Raw genomic sequence first — 23,712 nt, 5'->3', positions numbered from 1 at the left:
CAGCTTAAACAGCGAGCCAAGAAGTGACGAATCGAATGCAGTTAGATAACGATTTTGACTCGAAGATAAACTTTATGAGTTCTACAGTCTGAGGTGAACTAGATATACAACAGCTGTCTATGAAATTAGTATAGGGATCCAGAGGTGTATTTAATGAAGTGGTTAAATATTAAAAAAAAAATATTAAATTCCTTGGTGACAGTCTAAAAATATCATATTGCTGGAACATTCACCTGAATTTCCCATTTTTACAACGGAAACAACTCATTACAAACAATATTGCTTTCAGTCACCTTAAATCCTTTTAAAAGCGATCATAAACAAACAAGGATAAATATTTATGTTTAAATAAGTTCATAAAACCGAAATAATCAGCAGATAATTACGAAAATGCGTTAATCGAAAGGTGAACCGAGGCAAGGCAATTAGTAGTGAGAAAAAGGAAAACCAGGAAGCCGGCACACCTACAAGCACAACAATAATATGGAGAATTATGCGCGAACGAAGCGGCCGAGCGGGAGTTGGAGGAGGGTGCAGGAATGGGTAATTTAATTGTGTGCAGCGAAACGCATTAACAAATCGAAACACGTCATGGGACAACAATGCGGTTGGACTACACGAAAACAGCGCTCACACACACACATGAAGAAGAGGAAGACAGCGCACACAAAGAATGCAAGGCAAGAAGGTAAGGCGAAAAATCAATAAAACAAAAATTACTCACTTGACGGAATGAGAAACGTATGCTTGTCATGCAGTAAGAGGCCAGTAGATCCAAAGACGGTTGAATTCAACTGCTGAAGTCTCTACCTGCCGGACGGCACATGACGGCGGCGACGTTGCACAGATTACCGCGATCGGTGAGCATAGGTTGCGCACTTGTGTGCCGACGTTAAGCATATGAAAACATCAATCAACAACAACAACAACAATCAAACAGAAAATGAATAATAATAAAAAAATACAACAACAACAGCAAAGCAAAATCAAGCAAGAATTGAGCGCAGTGAAATGCCTTCAAATGAATAGAAATCCTGGTATTTCATTTACTAAATACCCACAGACAAAAAATAAGAACAACAAACGAAAAAAATCAAAGTGGCTGACGGATGGACAAACAAGTGATCGTGTGAACGTAGCGCGACGCAGATAAGCGATGGAAAAAGTGACCGAGCATTTAAAGCCGGTTGTGGCAAGAAGTTGAAGCAGCAAAGAAAGAGGATCAGGTAGGTAAGCCGGTCGGCTGGCGAGTTGCGATGACTCAACCGAAAGCGATGGTTAAGCCTGCTGACGAACGCACTGAGATCCGCACAGCTGAGACGCTTTTACAAATCAGAAACCAGTAATGCAGGTGTCAATTGAGCCCCACACACACACACAGACCCACACAAATCTCGAAGAAACAACGCTGGCAAGGACTATTAAATAAATCGTCTGGCAGTCCAACTATGCGGAGGCGCGATCACAAACGATCGTCCGTTAAAATATGTATGTGACAACAACAATAATTCCACTGAAACGCAGCACCACTGAAAGGGGTCTCAATTCAATCAACGGCCAAGAATCTGTGGAAAAATTCACACCAAATGAAGAACACTTTAGCTCCGTGGCTCCGTGCGTTGATCGAGCGCGGGATGTCTATCAAATCGCCGACAAAATGTTAATCAGGTCTTAAATAAATCCCAAGGCAGACAGACGCAATGCGCATAACTGCCTTATAAAAGCGTTAAGATCACAAAACACTGATCAAACTGCAGTGAAGATCGCCAACAACAATAACAATAAAGCGACAAATGAATGTATTTCTTTTGGTGTCTTTTTGTTGCAATGACGCTAGCGGCTGTCCATCGAAGCGATGCAACAAATTGCTTTCGTATGAGCTGAGGCATCAAAGTAATGTGTGTTAGTTGTGTGAACTGCACCAGCCTGGCTAGCTGGGACGCAGGTTCGTCACACTATTCGTCTTATTGGACTGATCATGACACTCAGCTGAAGCGATTGTGCCCACTTGCTGTGGTAGTAAATATCGAAAGCTGGCTAGAATGTGTGGCAGCCAACCCATCCGCATAGCCATTTACCACATCATTTGCGGGCGTATCTAAGTATGTTTATGCTCGTATCCCGGTCTCGTGCACTGCCAGCCGTGCAACGTGGGCAGAAGAATGACCGTGGCGAATGCGTGTTGGTTGGATAAGTGAACGACGGTTGGCCGACGATTAAGCAGGTCGTTTGATCAATAACTTACGGCGAGCTGTGGCGCATACAAAAGATTTCCTGTTCTACCCATATGAGTGCGGAGGCAAGACACGGCTACGTTCGACATTCAGCGCGTCAAATTCGTGGAATCGCATCAATTGATTTACTCAGGTGCGTTCTAAATAGCGCTTCAAGTGATTGAATGCTTACAAATAAATATGGAAATGTTTGTGAAGATACCCTTACATGCATAAGTAAGTGCATTAAAGGCATGCCAGTACTTTACTGAAATGCTTGCTCCAATGAAACTAACTGACAAAATAGTCGGTATTTTGAGAGTAATCTACTTTGAGACAAGTTGGTTACCCGATTGGATTTAAGAAATCTCCCCGTCTGCCAAAATTGGTGGCTTTGAAAATCATTCCTAAGCTAATCGAGATGATGTCTGCTATGTTGTCTAAAATGCTGGGATTTCTATGATAGAAGTTATCTCGTGTCTTACGACACCAAAATAAATTGAACCTAGAGGTAATTCGAAACCAAACATTTTTGTTTCTCTCCCACTCTCTATCTGATCTATTCGATTCAAAACTCACTCGAATCTGTCTATATATATTATGATAGGTTTGCCTGGTGGGCCAGCATGACCTCATCGGTTAGGATACTAGCGCTTGACGCGAATTTTAAAAGATTATATGGCCTCACTAACTATATCTCTTCTAACTTATCGCACTGTGGGACCCCTATATACCTGAAGCGTTGTCTTACTAACACAGAAAAAACGCATAAGAGCTCCAGTGTTTCCTTCGTGCCCTACTCTTGACACTTCCTGCATTCCTACCGACCTGACAGCCCCATCTTATTGGCGTATGTCGCTACTAGGCTGTGACCGGTAATTATGCTAACTATGGTCTTACAGTCATTTTTATCGTGTGCTGGTAAGAAACATGTGTATTTATGATCTACCGCTTTTCATACGACCTTTACGGTTTTGCAATCCGGTAGATTCTTACATCGCGCTTTGATTCCCTTCGTCATTCACCTGGCTATGACGTCATACAGACAATGCATGGGTTTTCCAATGTCGATCATGTTGGTGCATTAGAGGCTAGCTAGTTCGAAGATGGGCAAAATCGGACCACAAAATGGCGAAAACCGAAAACCTATAAAGCGTCATAATTAAGCCATAAATAAAGTTAAGATAGAAAACTTTGGTACAGACTTTGGTACTACTCGACCGATTTCAATGAAATTCGGTATATAATATTTTCTTGACGCCCTGATAACATGATGAAAAATGGGTGAAATCGGTTCACAAGCACGCCTACTTCTAATTTTTAGCGAAATAAAACTTTACACAAATAGTGCATATCATGTATGGCTTAACTTGTGGAAAAATTGTCGAAATCGGACTATAACTATTCAAGGCCTCTGATATCGAACATAAAGAACTCAGTGGATAAGGTTAAATTTTCACCGAAAATATGGGTAAATCTCTCAGATATTTTAATGTAATTCAGAGAGATTTTTTTTCTCCTAATAGTTTGTATCTGTACTAACTATGGTTAAAATCGGGTCATAACTTTTCCTAGATCCCATATTCCTATCATATCAAAAATACGATGGGATTTATAAATCGTTGAATATGCGATATATCTTGGCAAATTTAAGTCAGTGTATAGTCTTGTTGGTGAAAATGTGTAAAATCGGTTCAGGAATTACCTCAGCCCTCATATACTATATATGATGATTTTAGTTATTTTATTGGACTTTATGCCGAATATATGAGTCGAATTGTGTTATATTTATAAAATTACATCACTAAATGGCGAGAGTATAAAATGTTCGGTTGCACCCGAACTTAGCCTTTCCTTATTTGTTTTTAGTTAAGTTAAAGATAAATGCTAATTAAGTTAATATAACTCAGATTATGTTTTATATTATTCAACCTCAAACGAAACTAAATTAAGTCTTGTTATACTAATTTTAATATTAAGTCAAGCTAAGTGAGACTAAGTTACATTAAGTTCTGTTAAGTAATGTTAAATTAAGTTAAACTACATTAATTTTAATAAAAATGCTTGGCTAAGTTAAGTGGTATTAAGTTAAGTTAAGTTAAGTTCTTTTTTGAGTGTTAAGTTAAGTTAATATACTTGAAATCAAGTTAAACTTTAATAAAAAGTCTGGTTAAGTTAAGTGAGACCAAGATACGTGAGTCAAGTTAAGTTAAGTTAAGTTAAGCAACTTGAAAATGAGCTACATTTATAAAAAGTCTGGTTAAGTTAAATGAGACTATATTACGTAAAATCTAGTTAAGCCACATGCGGCTAAATTAAGTGGGACTAAGTTACGTTAAGTCAACTAAAGTATGTTTTTATCTCGAGAAAGTCTTTATATACATACATTGACATTTTCGAATAACTTATGCAGTTTCTTCAATAGCTAATCGGCATTTGACACCTTTGACATCAATAAACATTTTCACAGCTCCCGCCTCGACTTACATGTAATTGAAGAACAAAATAAATTTTTAATAACATTATTTTCACAGTAAATTTAGCAATGAGACGAATTTGAAACAGGTTTCAAACACATTTGCAGGAAATTCCAGCTGACTTCCAAGCAAAATGTGACTTAGTGAATGAGCAGAGGCAGTTAAAACATGCCAACAGATGTAACTACAAACGCATACAGCAGCCTATGAAAGCTGCAACGATCTGTAAGAATGTTGCACAAATATTCTAATGCTTTGGAAAATACGTGCACATGCAACACAGAAACATGTTGCACATTCCGGAAATTCCGCAAGACATGCCACGGCAAGCTGGTGAGCGCATCTAACAAGTGTTTTACAGATGCAAACAATTGGCTAACAGTATTGGTGTGTGTGTGGCGGCTGGCAAAGGTGTGGAAGCATGAATGTGTGCGACACCTTTTCTTTTGCTGTGCTAGCTGCCACGCTGATTTAACTCATACCGGCGACCATTAACGGCTGCTTGTGATTTTTAACACCTGAACGAATGGACAACAACAACAACAAACACACTGGCTATATGTGCCAGCAACAAAGCGTTTTAGTCAAAGCGGAACTAGGCGCGCCAATAAAATGCTCGTACGCCGTCATAGTCCGCGTTGCAGCATGAAAATGTTTGAAGATGCGGCGGCACAAATTTGCATTCGCCACAAACAAATGCTGCAACAGCCAGCACTGCTTTGGGTGCGCGTTGCAACAATGCCAGCGAAGAGACTTAACTGACGGTGGAGAATGCATAGCAAACAGTATTAACACTTTTATGGGCATTTGACGAGTGGCAAATAACGAGAAGAATGTAACAACAACAAAGGCAAAGTGTTGGTGTTGTTGCTGACATGGCTGTGGCACTTAGCCCACCCGATGATGCTACAAAGGTAGTGTGACTTTTTTGTAATTGCGCAGACAGTTGGCGGTTTTTTGGTGTTGTTGTTGTTGCAACGGCTGCTGAATTAGCATAAAAGTGCGAAAATTGCCAATTACTAGTGGCACAGCGACAACTTGTGGCAGCCAAAGCCAAGTTGAACGCAGTCAGTTTAAACCAAACTGTTGGCAACCGGATGCAATAAGCCAGCAACAACAACAACAACAATATATGGCAGTTACATACATGTGTTGCAATCGCAGAAGTGTGGCAAATCTGTTTGTTGCACACACACACAAATATAATATATTATATATATGTTGCACAGCATCACGGCACGATGCTTGTTGCAACATGCATGTGCGTAACACAAAATCAATTAAAAGGTTTTTGTTTTGCGTCTGCCGCAACGCTGCAATCGCCAAGAATGCGCACGCTTTGTTGAAAGGTGCAGGCGACGGGAAAAATCGGTGTAAAAAGGAAAAATATTCATTTTTATTTTTTCTCCACAAATCACATTTAAAAAGGCGCAAAAATGCCGCAAACTTGGACTTGGTCACGTTCTTCGTTGGTCCACACAGTGCGGTGAATGTGGCGCATATTTGTTGCAGGCCGGTCGTAGCAAATAAGCAAACAAATAAATAAACAAGCTAAGTTGGCAGTAATGTGGTGACCAATTCGAGCGCCCCCAGGTGTTGTCAGTCTGCGCACTTACTTTTGTACTTACACATGTGTGGGGGCATACCAGGTAGGGAAAAATTTCAATAGGATTAATACTAGATACTCAGGTGAGACAGATTGACATTTTAGAAATAATATGTCCGAGAAGCAATTTGAAGTTACAGTAAAATTAAGTTAAGTTAAGTTAAGTTAAGTTATGTTAAGTTAAGTTATATCATGTTAAGTTACGTTAAGTCATATTAAGTTGCGTTAAGTTGACTTAGCAATATTGCCTTACGTTAAATTATAGTTTAAGTTAAGGTGAATTAGATCAGATATTGTAAAATTTATTTAAGATAAGTTAAGTTATGTCAAGTTACAATAATATAAGTCGGCGCAGAAGTAGGGTGAAAAGATACTTTGTTCCTGTTTTTCCAAAATAGACAATTCCAAAAATATATTATCAATCAACTGTTGACTAACAATATCGGCCTACTAAGCGTACTATTCGCAACACCCTCTTGAGTCCCAGCATTCATTATTGGATGATATTTGACCGAATAGACCACGTCCAGCACGCAGTGAAGAAAATATAGCAGCCGTTGCTGAGAGTGTACACGAAGACCGTGAAGAGTCGATTCGGCGCCGTTCGCACCAATTCGGACTGTTATCGCGCCATGATAACCGACTATTTGGTGCCTGAAATTGAACCTCGTGAGCTCGGTGACATTTGGTTTCAAGAAGATGGGGACACTTCCAACACAACGCACCAATCAATGGATTTATTGAGAGAACACTTTGGTGAGCAGCAAATTTCTGGTTTTGGGCCGGTCGATTGGCCAACAAGATCGTGTGATATCACACCGTTAGACTATTTCCTGTGGGGATATGTAAATTCTAAAATTCTAAACTCGAACAAGTCATCGAAAATTGGACTCAACGGATGGACCACCTGAGACGTAGCAGCGGCCAACATTTCAAAGAGATAATCTTTAAAAAAATAAATGCCAAAGAATGTTCTTTCTAATGACAATAAACATTCCCCATTTAATTTGAATTTCTGTGTTTTTTTCTTTAAAAATGTAGAGAACTTTGAAATAGATCACCCTAAAGTTATAGACAAACTACAAACAGTTAAGGGAATATGTTTTCAGAGATATTTGGACTAATGAAATCCAAATATTACTGCATTGAAAACTAAAAAATGTCAAGACAAATCAGCTCCTAGGTTCTACGAAAGGCTCCGGACCGTGTTTGAGCTAAAATTTTGGAAAAAAGTCCTAAACCTATGATGAAGATCTATGTATATATGTTCAATGTTCCAAAAAGATATAAGAATCCAGTTCGTTTTTGTGCTCTGAAGATGAATAAGAAATATAAAAATCGGTCAATCTACATTTCATATATCTCAAGGCATTCCTTCGATCCATCCTATGAGTTCCACAATCAAATATCCCACCTTCGCTTTGAAAACCCCAATTCCTTGCAGGGTTCGCACTCTTGAACAAGCCTCAATTGCTCGCGCATAGTAACTGCTATAACTGACTTACCCCCGAACAGCAGGCGCAGCTGTTGCGATCGATCTTCAACTGCACCCCCACAATGCTGGCGATCAAACTCAATCAGCCACAGCGACATACAGCCAATCGACCGCTCGCCATGTGACATGCAATTGTTGTTACGATATTTACGCCAATGTCAGCAAGTAAACAACAACACGCAAGCACTCACAGCGATAAATGGTGACACCATCGGTGCTCCATGCTGGCTCCCTGGTAACCCAATACATATGTGTGGATGTGTGCCGATGCATGTGAGAGGTTTGAATAGTGCGCCGCAACGCCAGTGGGCAATGTCACCAACACAGCACTACACAACAACAACTGAAGTGAACGAGTCAGCAATGGCAACGAAGTCAGTGTCAACAAAAGCGACAACTAGCCGGCAACAAGCGTGGCATTTCTACATGTTGTTCATGTCAAGCGACTCGAAGTCATATAGGGGACATATTCGTACATGAGGTCTAATATTCGCTTGTGTTTTTGTTGTTGCATCGATAGGTTTCGATTTTGAAATCGTTTCCTTTTTTCCCAAGTTGTTTATTGTTTCTTTGTTCTTTTTGCTGGTGTCGCTGCGCCGAAGTACTCAGTCAAGCTCAAGAACACACCTTAAACTCCAAAGTTTTCACACTAAACATGTGTTGTTGTTGTTGTCACTGCGCATGTGTCTTTGTTACTGTGTCTCCAAAAGCCAACCTACAAGTTCAGGCATGTGTGCCCGTCTGTTTCTTGCACTCGTTTGTAGCGCTCGGTTCAATGTCAATTCCAATTCGTCATGCCACAGCTGAGGGACCCACTTGTGGTTTTTCTTGTTGTTGATTATTTTTTTACTTTATAGAGAATGTTTGCCTTTTTTGTGACTGCTCTGATTTTGTCTTTGTCATTGTTCAACAATAATTAACTGAAAGGGGAGACCACCTTTGCGTTGGACCGAGTGGTTTGTCCTTAAAAAGCATGACTTTTAGTTATTCAGTGAGAGAAGGTGAAACGGTGAGAATGGAAGTAAAATACTTGGAAGATGTTGTCTAGGAAGTTTATCAAAACTTAGACTAATTGTTTGTAGGTCCTTGATGTAACAGTAATATTTCAAAGACAGCAATTTTGAACTGATTTAGCATTTTCTTGAAATTCTTTAGAGGGTTTCGAATAAAATGATCTAAATACACGAACGAACCCATTATCGGCTAGCTCTACAAACATGAACTCATTCAAATGCTAATATTTAGAAGGAATCTTATCTTATCTACTACAGAAACAGATAACAGCACTATATTTATACATAATTATACTATAGCCGCAAAATATTTCGTTTATGAGGGCTCTTTTATGGTTCAGAGTGATACTACATACTAAACTTTTCAAGGACTTCCACATTTAGAGCTTAATTAGTTTACTCCTTCACTCATACATTCACTCTCCTAAACTATAAGGCCAGAAAAGCGTCGTTTAGATATCGAGCCTGATTGATAATTGGCTCTTTCTTTATTGTAAGCAGCCTTTGGAGAGTAAAATTTAGAGTCATTATAGTATTTATACTCTCACAACAAAGTTGCTAAAGCGAGTATTATAGTTTTGTTCACATAACGGTTGTATGACCCACTTCGTTAACTTCATAATATATACATTAGGAACCAATGAAGATAGGGGAATACAACTTTACACAAATACTGTGTATCATCTGTGGCTTAACTTGTGGGAAAATTGTCGAAATCGGACTATAACTTTTCGAGGCCCCGGATATCGAACATGAAGAACTCAGTGAATAATAATTTTTCACCGAAAATATAGATAAATCTCTCAGATATTTTAATATAATTCAGAGATAATCTTTTTCTTATAGTAGTTTGTTTTCTCGGCTATAACCGCGTAAGCGGTTTCTACGCCAGTTAAGAAGAAGAAGTTTGTTTTCTGTACAAAAAATGGTTAAAATCAGGTCAAAATACCGGTGACACAGAATTTAGCTAAACGAAGGACAAAATTCAGAGTTTTAAGTCTCATTAAGAGAAAATTGAAACCTCAAAAGCGCTAAAACTTTATAAAAAGCTCAACCGGTGAAACTTTTTTGGTTCAAGAAGAATTTATTGAGCTTTTATAAAATAAAAAAAGTATTTTCCAGATATATTATTGAATATTTATTAAAGTTTGCCACATAAAAGAATAGATATACTCCATACAAAAATAATCTTAAATCAAAAATTAAATTTTTACATTTTACGGCATTTTTAAGTAAATTGAAAGTAGAAATTGACTTCGCGATAAAAATTTCACATTAAAAATTTCAAATATGTATTTTAATCAAAGAGAGTGCGCACAGTTTGGAAAGCACTATATTAATCAGATATGTGTCTGTGTGAGAGCGGTTCATGGCCAATTATTTGAGTTATCCCCTACCATTTCACTGGCGACGCTCAAATTACTATTCTCCAGCTGATCGGCATCCATTAAATCAGATGTTGTGAATTGTTGGCGCTGTTGTTGCATTTGTTGGTCGTTCTCTTGTTGTAATTGCAACTGTTCATTTTGTAGTTGCAACAAATCTTGTGCAGGCGTTGAAGGCATGCACTGAATGACACCACGTTGCACTTGTTGTTGCTGCAGTAGAGCTAGTGGTGATGGCTGCTGTTGGTACAGTAATTGTTGCTGCGGTTGTTGTTGTTGTTGTGGAAATATTTGCGAGCTCTGTGCATTGGTCGTCATTAATTGCCCCGATGATGACGATTGCGGCGTCATTATATTCAACAACAACTCGCTCATCTTCGCGCGAAATTGCAAGTTTTGCAGCTCGCTCATACGCTTCATTTGCGGCAAGAAGCTAACTAGAAAATTATAATCCGAATCACCCACGTGATTGGAGCTATTGTCGCGCGTCATATCCATGCGCGTCGACTGCATCAGACTCTGCTCCTCGCGCTCTAAATTCTCCAGAAAATGCACTTGATCGTCGGCACGATTCGAACACTTGCAATTCGGCGATCTGCTGCTGCTCGCGCCGGTTATGGCCGCATCTTCGGCGGCGTTCGCGACGGAAATGGAATTGGAGAGCCGCCGTACCGCTTGTGGCGTGGCGGCGTGTTCGAATTGTTCGAGCAACTGATCGTCGTCCTCGTAGTCATCCTCATCGGTGGTGTGGTGTGGCTCCATTTTAATGTCGCAAAAGCTATGGAAGCCGGGCGCGTCATCGTGTGAGCCATTCGAACCTTCGCCTTCGCTCTTGTGCGTCAACGATTGGTAACGCGGTCGGCGGCTGTCGTTTATGAAGCTCATCTGATCGAAATAGGCCCACTTACTGCGCACATCCATGGAACTATCGTAGTTGCCGCTCGCTTTTAGACGCTCGACACGGCGTTCGGAACGGCGCACTTCGGCGCGATAGGCATCGCGTAGATTCTTCCATTTTCGTTTGCAGTGCTCGACTTTTATTTTCACAGGGAGGGTAGAGATGATAAATTAATGATGGAATTTATTTATATTATATTTTTATTATTTAACAGAAAATAAAGTAAAATAGGCAGTACAATAATTTCCTCTCAATTTAATTAATTGATAACTACTTAATTAATTGCAGCAATCAACTTAAATTGTTTAAAATTAGTTTTATTTAATAAAATATAATATTTTTAGAAATAATTGTAAAATACTTATGTTAGGAGCATATTTGAAAGCAACTTAATTTACTCACTCTGCAATTATTCATAAAATGTTCCTACAATTAGCTAATTGACTAAATTAAAGAGCCATCTGAAAGTTTGATTATATTGAAAATATTTTAATATTATTATTTAGTGTATTTTAAATTATCTCAATTAAAAATTTCACAGAATATTTAAAGAATTAGCTAATTGACTAAATTAACGAGCTGTCTAAAACGTAAGTTATATTGAATTTATTTTATTTTTGATATATTCTGAATTTTTTAAATTAGCACTTTTCCCAAAGTGAGCACACAATTAACAAACTGACTAAATTAAATATCTGTCAATTATGTACATATATTGAATTTATAATAATTTTAAATTTTGTGCATTTTAGGTTTTTTTTTTCAATTATAAATTTTTCATAGAATGTAAATTGACTAAATTAACCGGCTATCTTCAACTTCAATTATATTGAAATTATTTAATTTAATTTTATTCAATTAGTAATTTTTGCAAAATATTGAGACAAAGTGCTAATTGACTACATTAACGAACTGTCTAAAATGCAAATTTAATAGAAATTATTTAAATTTTATTGTTTTTCATATTCTTATAACTTTTTTAGTATTTTTTTTTCATTTCTTCACAATTAATTAACTAAATTAAGGAGCTGTCACTCAATCATATTAAAACGAGTTTTATGGTATATTTTGATTTTACACGTACGGAACACACACGTTTTCACATAATATGGAGACTAATTAAACGATAGCTAATTGACTAAATTAACGAGTCTGAAAAGTCGATTTTTTCATTTTATTATTAAATATATTCACAATTTATTCAATCAGCAACATTTTCAGAGTTTAGTAGAAAACTATCTAATTGACTAAATTAATGATTTTATTTTTTTTTTTATTAAATTTTGAATATGCTCAATTAGCAGTTTTTCATATTATAATCGATTTTTTCATTTTTTTATGAAAAATATTTTCAATTTATTCAATTAGCAACATTTCAGAGTTTAGCAGAAAACTATCTAATTGACTAAATTAATGATTTTATTTTTTTTTTATTAAATTTTGAATATGCTCAATTAGCAGTTTTTCATATTATATGCCGATGTTTTCATTTTTTTATGAAGAATATTTTCAATTTATTCAATTAGCAACATTTCAGAGTTTAGCAGAAAACTATCTAATTGACTAAATTAATGATTTTATTTTTTTTTTTATTAAATTTTGAATATGCTCAATTAGCAGTTTTTCATATTATAATCGATTTTTTCATTTTATTGTTAAATATATTCACAATTTATTCAATTAGCAACAGAGTCAGAGTTCAGTAGAAAACTATCTAATTGACTAAATTAATAATTTTATTTTTTTATTAAATTTTGAATATGCTCAATTAGCAGTTTTTCATATTATATGTCGATTTTCTCATTTTATTATTAAATATATTCACAATTTATTCAATCAGCAACATTTTCAGAGTTTAGTAGAAAACTATCTAATTGACTAAATTAATGATTTTATTTTTTTTTTATTAAATTTTGAATATGCTCAATTAGCAGTTTTTCATATTATATGCCGATTTTTTCATTTTTTTATGAAAAATATTTTCAATTTATTCAATTAGCAACATTTCAGAGTTTAGCAGAAAACTATCTAATTGACTAAATTAATGATTTTATTTTTTTTTTATTAAATTTTGAATATGCTCAATTAGCAGTTTTTCATATTATAATCGATTTTTTCATTTTATTATTAAATATATTCACAATTTATTCAATTAGCAACAGAGTCAGAGTTCAGTAGAAAACTATCTAATTGACTAAATTAATGATTTTATTTTTTTATTAAATTTTGAATATGCTCAATTAGCAGTTTTTCATATTATATGTCGATTTTCTCATTTTTTTATGAAATATATTTTCAATTTATTCAATTAGCAACATTTTCAGAGTTTAGCAGAAAACTATCTAATTGACTAAATTAATGATTTTATTTTTTTATTAAATTTTGAATATGCTCAATTAGCAGTTTTTCATATTATAGGCATACAATTAGCTAATTGACTAAATTTTGGACTTTTTGATGATTAAAAAGGTGTTGCTCTTATATTATTGAATAAATTTCACAGGGTTAAACGAACATTTGTACATAATTTTATTGTTAATTAAGTACTAATTACTGCATTTTATGCCTTTAATTGCTGAAATCATCTTAATTGTTCAATTATTATTATTTTTATATTGATTAATTTTTTAAAATAGATTTTAATCAATATTTTTTCAAACAATTTAATAATACTTATATAATATTTAATCTATACCTTAAAAGAAAATAATAAGAATAACATAAGTACCACCCTAATGTCAGAGCACTCGTTAATTGCCAAAATATTATCATAATTAGAAAGTAACGCGTTGATAATGCTGCCATTGAAATACCTATGACTTAGTAATAACACTTACAAAATAAACAAGTGTACTATAAATACAAAAATACATACATACTATACACTCAACATGCGTGCATACATATTTACATATTTGGACGTTAAAAACATGAATTGCCCAAACGAAACAAAAAGCCATAAACTTTAGACAGAAAAGCCAAATAAATTGAATTAATTTTATTTTTGCATAACAAAATGAATATTGGCGCTTTTTTAGCATTTACGCATTAACTTCTTTCGCTCATTTTCATAAGCGAGTATATGTGTATACGTATGTAGTATGTGTTGTTGTGTGTGAATGAACTCTCGCTCGTACTTTCGTCTTCAAGCACGCACAACTGCACTTGCTTACGACGAAATATATATGTAGGTATGTATGTATTTATATCGGCACGTGATTAGTAAAAAATAAATGTATATTTAAGGAAACTCACCATCCACACCCAAACTCCCAGCGATTTCGGTCCATTTTTGCGGTGTATTCGTTCTATCCTTATACTCCCCGTACCGCACATCCCATATAATGGGGCGTGCCTTCACTTCTTCAATCAAGCGACGTACATCCAAATCGTTTGGCATTTTTCGCGTTACTAAAAAACTTGTCGTAATGTGATGTCACCGACACCGGCGCGCGATTTCGTATCGTTAAAACGAAAAATACGAAGAGCGCACGATAATACCAACAAAAGTCGAACGTAACAAGTGAAATTTCGTGCGCTCACAGGAGAGCTTCAGAGAGCAAACAACAAGTAATAATAACAAAAACAATGGAGTAAAGAAATTTCAATACGCGTGCAGACAGACAGACAGACAGGCAGGAAGGCAGGCAGGTCGGGATGCAAGCGCGGTGGCAGGAAGGTAGGTCGGGAAGGCAAAGTCCGCCGTTAATAAAAAAGTAAAAAAGAGCCAAAATTGAGAACAATTGAGTAAACAGAACGTTGGCATTAACAGCGAGAGACAGATATCCAGGGAAATGGCAGAGAGATTCTTTTACTTATATAAATATGTATGAGTGGCTGAAAAGGCGATGCGAATTTAGCATGGGAAATATTTCCACGTACACACATATGTACCTACATGTATAACATTTACTCACTCTATATACATACATATATACTTAGAAGTGTATCATCTCCACTGGCTGTCAAATATTGCGCACAGCTGTCGCTTTAAATTGTTTCTGTATTCACTGTTGTTTGTTGTTGTTAGTAGCAATTTTATTGTTGATTAGTTTGTGTATATGTATATATGTACATAATATTTACTTATAAGCTGACGGTAAATCTTAATCAAAAGAAGAGAACTTTTTATTATGAACGAGTGTATTAACAGATTTACAAATCAAAGATCGTGATAACTTTAAATATTTAAATCAATTAATTATTTAATTTAAAGAGCAAAATTTGGGTGTGTGCATATAGGGACATATGTACATAGTTATAAATGAGTATTAGGTTGGGTCGATTGAGTATGGAAATGTAGAAGTACATATGTAGTATATGAATAATGATACACAGCGAACACAAAACTTACTCTACTACTGACAATAATTGCAGCAGCTGTCTTTATAAAGCCCTCTAACCTAACCTAATACATGTTCAATGATACTCCGTTGACTCAAGTAGACCCCTCAAAAAGCTAGAGAGAAGGAAGAGCTTTTCTCTCAATTGCTAAACATACAATATAAAGCTATTGAAGTATTTACAGGATCTAGTCAGCTATATTCGAATTGTTCAATCTTATATTATATATGTATAATATATAGAAGTCAAATTTCATACAAATTTCCATCCATAAATCGTACTTTTTGATCAGGATATAATACAAAATTTTAAATTTTACTATCGAGGTAGAATTTGAAATAAGTCCCTCTATATCGTGTGTGGAGGCGAACAAACAATATGATATTACTCTTATGGATTGCTTTTGAAAAATTGTAAATTTTGACGAAAATTCTATAACTTCAAGTCTCTCTAACTCGAAGTTTTTTTTGTGGATGATAGTGATTCTATTCAACTGTATTTAATTTATAATATTTTTTTGGTACTTTTCACATAATCCATAATTATAATACCCTTCTAACATACCCACCCTAATATTCCTTCATTTAATGTGAAATTAAGTAACTTTTTTGTAATAATACTGCCAGTCGTTGAACTTTAAATGTGTAAAATATTTACAAATATAGAACATTAACACTCACACACATACTGTTATTGACATTGTCGTCATTCTCACGATAAAAATGTAAAAATATCTGGCGCGAAACGAATGCGTGATACCATCAGATAAAAGCATGCACGTAAATATGTACGCTCACAAGTGATATACATATTTACATTGGACTGGGGAGATGGAATAAAATTGTTAATACAAAAAAATAAAATTTTATTTTTTTATTTAAAATTTTTTTTACTTAAAGATCACTCTTTGAAATAAATTTCAAGGGAATATAAAATATCAAATATATTTATTTTTAATATAAAAAATAAAATATAAGAAAATAAAACAAATAAAATTATAATAATTGAATAACCAATAATTGTAATATATAGAAATTTATAGCGTGTTACGATCTTTATCAATCAAAAATTATTTTTCGAAAAAAGAAATAATTAAAAATTTCGATTAATTCATACAAAAGTTCAACCCTTTTATAATTTTATTTATCAAATTTTCTTCAAACTTAAATTTTCATATCTTCGCTTCACATTTTTCAGACAACCCTAACAACACTTACAAACTAACATACGAGCGAAGATAGTTACTCATCTCACCGGAAAGCCCACAAGGTTGGCTGAGAGTAAGAGCGTAACTACAACAAAAACATACACGAATATATAAAAGTGGGCAAAAATGTGAAAGCGATAGTGATTACCATTTGGCAAATTTATATACGAGCAGAACAAATCATTTTATTAATTGCTTCAACATTATGTAGAGAGAGAGCGAATATTTAAGTTTCATCGGAATGTAGAAGGCTCGGCAGTCAGACGAACAAATAATATATAAATATTTGTTAATATGTACATACATATGTATTATGGCTCTACTAATATGTGAGAGCTTGAAAGTTTTGGGGGCACTGTAGTAGGTATGCTTTTACTATCAGTATACAGAAGCTGTGGTGGAGCATGCTTGTCTGAAAACGAAATTTATTGTTTATTAATAAATATTAGTTAATAATTAATGTAGTATTTATAAAAGGTATGAAGGACTTCATCGCTGGAAACTGCAAAGCGGATCAGCTTTTAGGGCATGGTACCCTGGCAACACTGGCGCAGGAGTGGAGGCGTGGGGGTAGTCCTTGAGCTCGCCAAACGCTGGAGAACACCCAGCACCTGTGCAGTAGCGAGGTCTTTCTGGCCTGTAGTGAATCGAAAACGGCCCTTCCAGCTGCAGTTGCTCAGTAAGGCTAATCTCTTAGCAATCATTGCTGTACTTACTGGTCATTGTCCATTAGACACGCAGTGAGACTTGGAATCAAGTCAGACGCTAGTTGTCAAAGCTGTTTGGAGGAAGGCGAAGAGGAAGCATCCAAGCACTTCCTGCTTCAATGTCCAGCATTCGCCCGACTTAGGTTAAAGCACCTCGGAAGGCACTTTTTCGGCGAACCCAGTGAAGTGACTGGAATCGACATTAGCTGAGATCTTAGAGATCAGTCAGGAGTATCTGGGTATCGCGAAGGACAGCCGAATATGTCTAAGTGAGATTCTCTGCAGTTGCGGAGATCTACCCTTAAACCTAACCTAACATAATGATTTGTTCCTTTTGGTAATCTTAAACTTAGACAATCGAAATTTCCTACATATTAAACCAAAAATTCGAATTCCTCAAATCAAGATCAATAATCCTTAACCCCATATAATCGCTCTTGAACTATGCTTATGCGGTAGTCTTTAAATTTAATTTCTCTGAGAATATTTTCCACATAAGCATTAACAATAAGATCAATATTATGAAGATAAACTAAATAGACGTCGGATATAAAGCAACACCGTCTAATGAATACCTTAATTATTAGCGATACATAAATTAGCCACAATTGATGATCGATTCAATTGAAAATGAAAAGTCCAATCTGCAAGCATCACCTGTGGAAATATGGTAATAATACAGCATTTATTATTGCTGAAGCTGTCAATAGCTGCGCTGCCACTGTCAATATATACAGTTATACGAATCGAACTACAACTGTCATGTCATGGCAATTAATGAAGTTGACGGCTGTTCGACAATTACAATATGACAATTACGATTTGCAATATTTACTACTGAACATTACATTGCCGGACGGACACATGCATATTTTTCATCCAGCAAATGAAGTAATTACAATAATATTGGCAACACAGCAAGTTGTTATGTAAAATAAGGTACACATAAGTAAAAATAAATAAATAAATAAGCGAAACTTTCTATGTTTCCGTACATCATAAGCTCATTACTCAACGTTCACGAACCGATCATGTCATAGTAGCAACCACAAATCAATTATTGTCTACCTTGCTGAGGCAGACACTTCATATTTGACATATTCATGCATATTTACATACCTATATACATAAGTATGTACATAATAGTTGTTGAAAAATTCAGACATCAACAAGCTGGGATTGTCATGTTGACATGACAAAGATTTTCATATCATCAAAACAGCTGGGCTGCACTAACATGAGCACGATCAAATTTATATGTAAATAAATTTATATGTGTGTATTTCTGTATGTCTCAAAGCCTTGTAAGATCAGCAACAGGTCGACAGCGCGCCGCTGACATGGATGACGTGATATTTGCATTTCTTCGGTCAGCAAGACATAAGCAAATATGACATGACAAGGGGTTGTGATTGACAATGGTGAGACAAGCAACAGCAACAACAGCAGCCACATTAGCAAAATAACAACAAGCAAACATGCTACACATAAATTAAATTGACTTTTTTATGCTAATCATCGATCATGAAATGATGAGTGTGCGGGAGAAATGAGACAAGCTGTGATGGATTGCTGTTGTTATTGTATTTTTAATAAATTTGATTTTTATTTTTATTAAAACTGGTAGGTGTATGCATTTAACATAAAATTAACGTAAATATATTATTTTTAACTAAAACCCTCATAAATATAAGTTATTTTAGAGTTTAATGGCATAAACATGCTAAGTCGAGATAAGTTGTTTTATTGAAAACGTAGATTTCACTGCCCAAAACGCTAATTATTGAAGATCCCCAAATAAGGTGTGATTATATTTTTCGACCCATAAAGCTAGAAATATGTTTTAAAGGGTTAGAAGGATTTCAAAATTTTAAAAATTTCAAAATTTGTTAAACATTTTTTTTGGCTTAGTAAGTGGTCACAAGGGTTTTGTCGCGTAAAATGCCTATTTTCAATATTTTTTTCCATTTATTTAATTCAAACTTTTTTGTGTCTTATAGATACATACTATTTAAAGAATAATTTCTGAAATTTCAAAACAAAAATTAAAAAACTCTACGTCATTTCCGGTGACCCCTCGAAAAAAAGGTGCGTCCGCGATGTCAGCTTAACTCTTGACAGGATCATCCAAATCGAAAAAATAAAAATAAATATTTTAGGTATGACCATAAACTCGTGCTTGAACGAAGGAAAGGCAAACAAGTAAACATATTCATTTTGGCAGACATTTTTCCAAAAGAAAATAAAAATTTCGGTAAAATTTGTTTGACATTTTGTTTTTTTTTTTAAATAGTTGTAATTGAAAAAAAAAAAAATAAAATCCTTCGTTCAAGCACGAGTAAATTGTATCTCGAATACCTGTGCAAAATTTCAACAAAATCGGTTGAGTAGTTTTCGAGATTATTTGACAATTGACTTTGAAAACACGGTTCCCAGAAAACGCGTTTTTTGCGTTTTGAGTGACAATAATACCTGACTTGGAGCGTACACCTTCCCAAGGCTGTATCTCTGAAACTATTATTTATCGACTTGAAAATTTAGGACAATATTCTCGAGATGTTGTAGAAATTAATAGGCCGATAATAATTCGGCTGTACCGAAGCTAATATACCCTTCACAGGTGCATTTCTTTTAGTAACTATGTGTTTAAGCAAATCTAAAGACGTAAAAAAAGTGAGTAAAAAAAAGAAAACATTTTACTAGAAACATTAAGGTTATATAGTTAACCGATCTGAACAATTTCTTCGGAGATTATATTATTACCTTAAGCAGTAATCCATGTCAAATTTCGTGAAGATACCACGTCAAATGCGAAAATTTTCCATACAAGCCATTGATTCCGATCGTTCAGTTTGTATGGAAGCTATATGTTATAGTGGTCCGATATCGGCAATTCCGACAAATGAGCAGCTTCTTGAAGAGAAAATAATATCTACAAAATTTCAAAACGATATCTTAACAAGTAAGGAAGGGCTAAGTTCGGGTGTAACCGAACATTTTATACTCTGGCAATTTATTTATTTAACTTAATTAATATTATATAATACACAATTTGACCCACATATTCGTCATATATATTATATAAAGTCCATTGAAAGTTGGAAACCCTAATATTAGGTTAGAAGCACCGAGGTCCTCATGTTCGATATATGGGGCCTTGAAAACATATGGTCCGATTTTGGCGATTTTTAGAATGGGGCTGTCACACTATAAACGTAGTATTTGTGCAAAGTTCTGCACCGATATCTTCACTAGTGCTTACTTTATATATTGTAAAGTAAACGATTCAGATCGTCTTCGAAGTTCTGGTATATAGGAAGTAGGCGTGGCTGTGAAGCGATTTGGCCAATTTTCACAACATATTATTGGGAGGTAAGGAAACTATTACAAACCGAGTTTCATTAAAATCGGTCGAGTAGTTCCTGAGATATGTTTTTTGACCCACAAGTGGGCGACGCCACGCCCATTTTCCATTTTGTAAAAAAATCTGAGTGCAGCTTTTATCTGCCATTTCTTAAGTGAAATTTAGTGTTTCTGACGTTTTTCGTTAGTGAGTTAACCCACTTTTAGTATTTTTCAACCTAACATTTGTATGGGAGGTGGACATGGTTATTATCCGATGTCAACTATTTTCATTGTGTGTGGTGGGGTACGTAAAAGAATCGACTGCAAAAAGTTTGGTTTATATATAACTTCATTGGTTTGCGAGATATATACATATAACCTATTTGGGGGCGGGGCCACGCCCACTTCCCCAAAAAACTTACATCCATATATGCCCCTACCTAGTGGGATCCTTTATTCCAAATTTTACTGTTATAACTTGATTTATGGCTTAGTTATGACACTTTATTTGTTTTTGGTTTTCGCCATTTTGTGGGCGTGGCAGTGGATCGATTTTGCTCATTTTCGAAAGCAACCCTCTCATGGTTCCAAAGAACATGTGTTCCAAGTTTCATTAAGATATCTCAATTTTTACTCAAGTTATCGCTTGCACGGACGGACGGACAGACTTCCGGATTTCAACTCCACTCGTCATCCTGATCATTTATATATATACATATAACCCAATAGCTAACTGTTTTATTTCTTGGTGACACAAACAACCGTTATGTGAACAAAACTATAATACTCTGTGCAACAAGTTGCGAGAGTATAAAAACTGAAAGACTAGTTCGTATATATACGGACAGACAGACAGACGGACATGGCTAAATCGACTCAGTTCAACATACTGATCATTTATATATATACTTTATAGGGCCTCCGACGCTTCCTTCTGGGTGTTACAAACTTCGTGACAAACTTAATATACCTTGTTCAGGGTATAAATATTAAGTCAATACCAGTAGTGAACCTGACGTTTCAGAAGCTTCGTAAGTTTCAGCTCGCCATATCTGGGACATTGCTGTTTTTAATTCCACATTTTTTTAGCTCATAACCTATGTAATACTGCTTTCTTCTCATCATTCAATCTTAATCTTCTGCTGATTATGCCAACATATAATCTCTATAAAATCTATAACTACTCCTTTCCCATCCATAGAGTTAGACCTCATTCTTAGGGTACAGTTTTCATATGTATCTTCACTAAACTGTCTTAAATCGAATACGAGTTTAATTAGTTACGAAAATGTACTCATACTTCACTGCAAATCTAATTTAACTTCCAACTCTGAGATCTTTCCTCTAATACTCAAATTACTGTCCGATCTTCATTTTTACGTCACGAATTGTTCGTGAACAGGAGAAGAAATTGACTTAAAACAAGTATGAAATTGCTGTCTGCCATTTGTAGCAACCAATTAGGTTGATTGTGTACGAAAATTATTTCCTTAACTACAAGAGGCTCTGCTAACAAAAATACTACGCTTAAAAGTTTCCCACAAGCGATGAGAGCTAGTCGGCGCGCTCTTAGTTTTTCTGTGAAGACAGCGACTTGATGAAGAGCTTGTTGCTGCACCACCCACAAATCACAGTAGGGAAGACATGTTGTTGCTAATTGCAACAAGAGCAATGGTAGGTACGCGCTACAATATAACAGCTGCAGAGATGCTGCTGGACTAAAGAAGATTTAACGAGAAGATGAGCTTAAGTGCGCATAAAATGAAGCAGATTATGCTTCTCTAAGCGTCTCGCTGACTTTTGGCGCCGTGCTCATGCTTCACCTAATAAATATGTTATGTTGCAGGTTTATTGATGCACGATGTTTGCAAACAAAAGCACAAGGCGATTAATATTGATTTTTGGCAGCAACATTTTTACTGGCATTTCATTTATTTACTCATATAATTTTATGATTTTTCAATAAATTTGCTGGGAAATTTGTTTATTTTGCCATCGAAATTATTTGCGTCCCACAATATGTTATTACAATGCCGCGTCGCAGCGTCGCCTAGTGTATTTTCAGCGGCGTTGAAATGAGCAAATTAGCACACATGTTGACCGGATTGCAGTCAAAATAAAATTGCCACAACATCTGCAACATTACTCTGCGCAATATGGCAAGGAAGTAATCAATACACAAACACACACATCTAATTACATACATACATACATCCATATCTATGTGCAGATGTTTGTCGAGCGGAACGTGCAAATGATTGCATATTTTGGCATTTATTTAATTTTCCATAAATTCCATTTAATTTCCACATTTTCACATGGCTCAGTGAATGAACAATTGTACGTGTTCAAATGTTCGAATGCTGACAAATGAATGGGTATTGAGTATGGTTGTAGTGAATATCGTTAAGTAATTGGCAAACACCTGCGGAAAGCTCCCCGAAATATGTATATGCTATTTATATAAATTTTCTGTAATGTTATATCAAAATAGTTAGAAAAGGTACTTGTTTGCAACTGGTACTTTTGGACTGAATATATGAACTAGTCCGAAAAGGAATAAATTTAAACTAGTTATATACCGAGTTATATATAAAATTAAGTACACAAGCACCAATATTTCAAAAGATAAGGAATTTGTTTTGTAAAATAATTCAACTTTTTTTGCCTTTGAACTACATAGTCCTTAATTGGTATATTTCTGAACGACATCTGTCTGATTTGAGATTGCGGTTCATAAAGGGAATGTAATTTATCACATTACTAATTCATTCACTGGCTTTCTTATACATTCATCTCCTGTGGTTAATCGGTTTTATGTGAGATCTGTCTATATTAGGAGCGGGTATCTAGATATGCTTTAAGAACCACAAGTACTTCCTGAATCATATCGTGCTATGCTCCCGATGTATTGGCCATTATGTGACCGATTGATAACAACTTGTACGATTATATCGGCTTTCAGCGCCCCTATAGTAGCCAATAAGATCGAAGAGAACAATGCCAGAAGGGAGACTATATA

General features: G+C 35.3%; 1 protein-coding gene across 1 annotated transcript; it reads right to left on the bottom strand.

Annotated features, from left to right (window-relative positions):
- Positions 1-9,918: 9,918 nt before the first annotated feature.
- On the bottom strand, positions 9,919-14,595 carry LOC105212489 (putative uncharacterized protein DDB_G0291608). Its single transcript, XM_011184491.3, has 2 exons — positions 14,343-14,595; positions 9,919-11,223 (listed from the first exon to the last, which is right to left on the bottom strand). Exons 1-2 carry the CDS (start codon positions 14,485-14,487, stop codon positions 10,172-10,174), a joined length of 1,197 nt encoding a protein of 398 aa, XP_011182793.1. The 5' UTR covers positions 14,488-14,595; the 3' UTR covers positions 9,919-10,171.
- Between the last annotated feature and the right edge of the window lie 9,117 nt (positions 14,596-23,712).

Source organism: Zeugodacus cucurbitae, chromosome 4 (genome assembly GCF_028554725.1).
Source record: "Zeugodacus cucurbitae isolate PBARC_wt_2022May chromosome 4, idZeuCucr1.2, whole genome shotgun sequence".
Classification (NCBI taxonomy): domain Eukaryota; kingdom Metazoa; phylum Arthropoda; class Insecta; order Diptera; family Tephritidae; genus Zeugodacus; species Zeugodacus cucurbitae.
This window is presented reverse-complemented; position numbering and strand designations above follow the sequence as displayed.

Bases quoted from the DNA above. Each gene is read 5' to 3' on its own strand.
- LOC105212489 (XM_011184491.3), bottom strand. From the start codon at position 14,487: ATGCCAAACGATTTGGATGTACGTCGCTTGATTGAAGAAGTGAAGGCA. The intron at 11,224-14,342 runs GTGAGTTTCCTT...TGAAAATAAAAG, and splicing joins TGGGAGTTTGGGTGTGGATG to TCGAGCACTGCAAACGAAAA.